Source organism: Trachypithecus francoisi, unplaced genomic scaffold (assembly GCF_009764315.1).
Source record: "Trachypithecus francoisi isolate TF-2019V2 unplaced genomic scaffold, Tfra_2.0 Lachesis_group3, whole genome shotgun sequence".
NCBI classification, from domain to species: domain Eukaryota; kingdom Metazoa; phylum Chordata; class Mammalia; order Primates; family Cercopithecidae; genus Trachypithecus; species Trachypithecus francoisi.
In genome coordinates this window covers 34,711,298-34,716,122 of record NW_022681468.1, presented here as the reverse complement: position 1 = coordinate 34,716,122, position 4,825 = coordinate 34,711,298, and the positions used below count along the sequence as shown (strand labels likewise).

At 39.6% G+C, this 4,825-nt stretch overlaps 1 protein-coding gene across 1 annotated transcript; it reads left to right on the top strand.

Moving 5' to 3' along the window:
• The first annotated feature begins 954 nt into the window (after positions 1–954).
• LOC117069387 (peptidyl-prolyl cis-trans isomerase NIMA-interacting 4-like) lies at positions 955–1,390 on the top strand. The gene has a single exon (XM_033187583.1). It carries the CDS (start codon positions 956–958, stop codon positions 1,349–1,351), a length of 396 nt encoding a protein of 131 aa, XP_033043474.1. The 5' UTR covers position 955; the 3' UTR covers positions 1,352–1,390.
• The last annotated feature ends 3,435 nt before the right edge of the window (positions 1,391–4,825 follow it).

Sequence of the window (4,825 nt, the reverse complement as noted above, 5' to 3'; positions counted from 1 at the left end):
AGGGCATGCGACGGGGGTGTGGCTTGCTTATTAGGTGCCTGGATGCTCAAACCTCTAGCAGGAGCATGCAGATGAGTAGGTTGTGGGGCTCTGAACCCAAGGCAGCGTCTAGGGGCGAATGTTTACAGCTGAAGCCCCAGTGGGCATGTGTTACAGTATGCTCTTTCAGTTTAGCTGTCCATAGGTGGCCTGTGTTAGCTCAATTAGACCCCTTCCCCTATCTGTCCCTTAAGGACAGAGGGCTTTCTGTATCCCAGGGTTTCCTGCCTTTGTGTACAGGAAGAATCGGATTACATATGGGCTTGAAGAATGAGTGCAAAGTTTTATTGAGTGGAAGTAGCTCCCAGCGGATGGGGGAGCCAGAAGGGAGATGGAATGGGAAGGTGGTTTTCCCCTAGTTAGGTGCTCAGCAGCCGGGCTCTCCTCCGACCGCCCCAGCCAAACTCCACATTGTTCTGCCAGTCGCCTGCTGGCATCTGTTGGTGTGCTCTTATGCCCATGCATTCCTCTTGATGTTCAGCTGCTTGTGTCTAGGTTCGCTGGTGTGTTCCTTTCACCATCCAACTGCTTGTGTCTCTGCCCACTAGGGTTTTGGGGTTTTTATGGGCACAGGATGGGGGTGTGGCAGGCCAGGTGGTCTTGGGAAATGCAACATTTGAATATGAAAACAGAAATGTCTGTCCTCACCTAGGTCTGGGGTGGAGCCCTACCCAGGGACCATGCCCTTCCCTTCCCAGCATTTCCCTGCCCCCCCATATCAATATTACGGGAAGAATATTGTGGAAGAATAAAGTGCCAAAAATAGCCAAAACACTCTTAAGAAAAAACTTCAAGATGGGAGGAATACCTATCAGATATGGAGAGTCTTTATATAACTCTAGTAATTAGGGAGCGTGTACTGTTAGTGGAGATGTAGACAAGTATTTCAGAAGAAAAGAATGGAAGCCGTTCCAAGATGCCGCCCAAAGGAAAAAGTGGTTCTGGAAAAGCGGGGAAAGGGGGAGCAGCCTCTGGGAGTGACAGTGCTGGCAAGAAGGCTCAAGGTCCCAAAGGTGGTGGCAATGCAGTAAAGGTCAGACACATTCTATGTGAAAAACATGGCAAAATCATGGAAGCCATGGAAAAGTTAAAGTCTGGGATGAGATTCAATGAAGTGGCCTCACAGTATAGTGAAGATAAAGCCAGGCAAGGGGGCGACTTGGGTTGGATGACCAGAGGGTCCATGGTGGGACCATTTCAAGAAGCAGCATTTGCCTTGCCTGTAAGTGGGATGGATAAGCCTGTGTTTACAGACCCACCGGTTAAGACAAAATTTGGATATCATATTATTATGGTTGAAGGAAGAAAATAAAATCATATGAAAGACTGAAAAAAAAAAAAAAAAAAAAAAGATGGAAGCCTTGGAAAAACTCATCCAAATATTGAAACTTGGTATATAATAGGGTTGACAGCAGATAAACAGAAAAAGGATATTTCTTCCATAAATGATGCTGTAATAATGGAAAAAATAACTCATATTATACACAAAAATTAACATCTATCAGATGGCTCAAGAATCTAAATGTCAAAGGCAACTATAAAAGTTCTCCAGGGCCATTATACACGCTGGTCCTTGTGTTCAGAATGTTCTATTATGCCCTCTGACTGTTTAACTGCAACTCACCCTTCAGATTTCAGCTTATATATGACTTCCTCAAACAAGGCTCCTTGGTTGTCCTGGTTTAATTAGATTCTTTTGTTATAAGTGCTCAGAGATCCTCTCCTTTTGTTTTTTCCAAACTCTTTCTTTGAGATATACTTTATATAAAATAAAGTGAACAAATCTTAAGTGTTTAGCTTGATGGAATTTTTTACATAGGTAAATACCTGTGTAACCACCACCCAGGTCAAGACACACAAGATGCTTAAGTTTAGGCACTTGATTTCTTTCTATTGTCAAATAAAAGAGGAGGCAGCGAGGATTAGATGTAAGTTTTGCTAACTGGTCCTGAGGGAAAAAAAAAAGCCTATTTACACTACTCAAAGCAACTTCTAATTTAAAAATTATGTCACCTTCACGCTCTCCATTCTCTCTGTGGGTCTATTTTTATAAGAATTCCATTCTTATTTCAATATTATAAACTTACTATATCCTCATATATGATTCTGAAGGTACCCTTTCTATGTATTTATTCAGTATTGTCATTTTTCTTTTGAGAAATTTTTCCTTTTTTTATAAATGTTTTTTCTTCCAGATGACTTTCAGAAATCACTTTATCAAGCAGCCATAAAATCATGAAACATTCTAGGAACATGTTGTACCTTTAGTTTGCTTAAGTTTTTTCATTCATGTCCTTAGTGGCAGAAACTGCTATGTGAATTCTGGTCACTAGAACGTGGATTAAAGTGATATATGGGATGTCCAGCCTTGCCCCTAAAATCAATGTCCTTTCACCTCAAAGTCCTTCCCCTCAAAATTCTCTATACTCAATTCCCCCTTTGACATGGCTGGTATAAATATGGCAACGACCTCACAGTAATTTTGGAAGCCATGTATTGAAGATAGGGGAGCCACAGTGTAGAGACAGGAGGCGGCCAAGGGTCCCCTGCAAAACCCGCCTTCAAGCCTAAAACAGCCTGAAGGCCGAAAAATGGGATTACTGACCTGGAGAATCTCCCATTGGCCTACACGCTGGGAGGAAGCGGTGGGGCTTCGGGAAGTTCCCGCTGTTTGCATGGGGAGGAGCCCGTCCCTCCCGTTCCTGTGTGGTAACCGGTAAGTCAGTCTGTGACATGGGGGCCTGTTAACAGGAGTCCCTCTCACTCAGGAGCTCCTCTCACTTTGCTGAAAGTCTTTTTCCTTTTCACCCAATACATTCCGTAACTTCTCACCCTTAAGTGTCTGCGTGCCTAATCTTTCCTGGTCGTGTCGCAAGAACCGAGTTTTTCCTACAACAAGAAGGAAGTAACCTGGGTCCCTGAATTTCATCTGACGAACAGCTGCCCTCTGATCTGAAATACTCGTTTTGTCTTTATGTGAGGAAGATACAAACTTTCATTGGGGTAAGCTGCCGAAATTTTGAGGCTGTGTATTATAACAGCTAGCCAGTTATGACTAATGAATTTTTTAGGAGGTTCTCTAGAACTTTTCATCATTGAAACTTTGTTTATATTTTATTTTAATGATATATTAGTTATAATTATGTATTATATTACTTTTAAAAACATATAATAATGTAGGAAAAATGAGAAATTAGGAAAAGTAAGTTAAAATCACGGTAACGTTGACATTCAGTAACAGTTTTTAACATATGATTTCTATCTTTTCAGTAGTTCATTAGATGGTCACTCAATTTCTGTGCTTTCCCATGTCGTAATTTAAAAATAAGTTTCCGTTTCTTAAGTTCCTACCTGCCTGTAGTTTCCAGATTTAGAAAATAAAAATATAGGATCCCTAGTTCAGTTTGAATTTCAACTAAATAATGAATTTTTTTAGTATAAGTATGTCCCATGCAATATTAAAATTTACATTTTTAATATTACATTAAAATTTGTTTACATTACTTACATTAAAAATTTGTTTGTTGTTTATCTCAAACACAAACTTAACTGGGTATCCTGAATTTTACTTGTTAACCCTAAAATGCAAGGAATTAACATGAAAATGTGCCCCCAGTTGTTTTTTTCTAAGTTTCATGTGTTAAGAAATAGTCCGGCATGGTCTTTCCCTGTTGTCATTTTTGCTGCCCTACTGCTGTCATCCTTGCTAATGGTTCTCATAAAAAAGCCTAGCTAAAGCTCTCTGTCTAGCTTGTTAGAGATTTATAAACAACAATAAAATAAGACTACAAGCTTGAGCTCATCTCAGAGTCTCTTATTGGGCACCACTCTTCCAAGTTCTTTACCTACCTTCAGTACAGTGAAGGTAGAGTAAAATCATTTGCATAATTGGGAAAACTCTGAGTATCTCTGTGCTCCTAAATTCAGATTCAACTTCCCTGACACCCTCATGAAAACTTTTGCATCCTAGGCATCATCCTAAGTAGTTTATGTGCATTGTGTTATTTAATTGACTGAAATGGCCAACCATCCTGTTTTGCCCAAGGTTGTCCCAGTTTTAGTATCACAAGTCTTGGTCCCATGAAAGACTTCCTTGGTCTCCCTAGGAAGAAAAGCCCTAGTTTTCAGTAATGGATGTGGAAAGCTTGGGGTGGAAGTACAAAATTCATACAGTGGTTCAAAGAACAAAGGCTAAAAACAACATTGCTTTTGTTATCAAATGATGCAACATAAATTATCTGTTTTTCATAGCCACTGTCTCTGATTTCCCCTTGCCCACTGATGCTGGCAATTGTAATTTGCATTTACAATAATTAATCATGCATTATTGCATCCTCGAGTAATGCAGGTTAAGTGTGCAGCCTTAGAACTTAAAAAAAAAAAGCACTGGAAAAAGCTAAGTTAAACAAGACTTCTCAATGTTTTTTTTTACCACCTTGTAACTTACTTGGACTCCAATTTCAATTTCACAAGTGCAAGTTACCTATATGCCTCAAAACCATTTTCTGTGAGAAAGAAAAGTTCAGCTTAGGATGGCATCCAAAGTGTTTTAGACTTTGTGTGTGTGTGTGAGCATTTAAACTGTGGATAGCCTATATGATGAATTTATAGATGCTTGATTGACAAAGAACTAATCTGTCAAAACGAGCCTGTAGAAACAAAGTGGATAGGCATTTTTTGAGAGATGGAAACTAATTCCTACAAGTCCAAAATTTCTGCTGTTGGCAGGAAGTAAAATCCTAAGCATTCCATGTTCACATGATTTTGTGAAAAAATATTTAGCTTT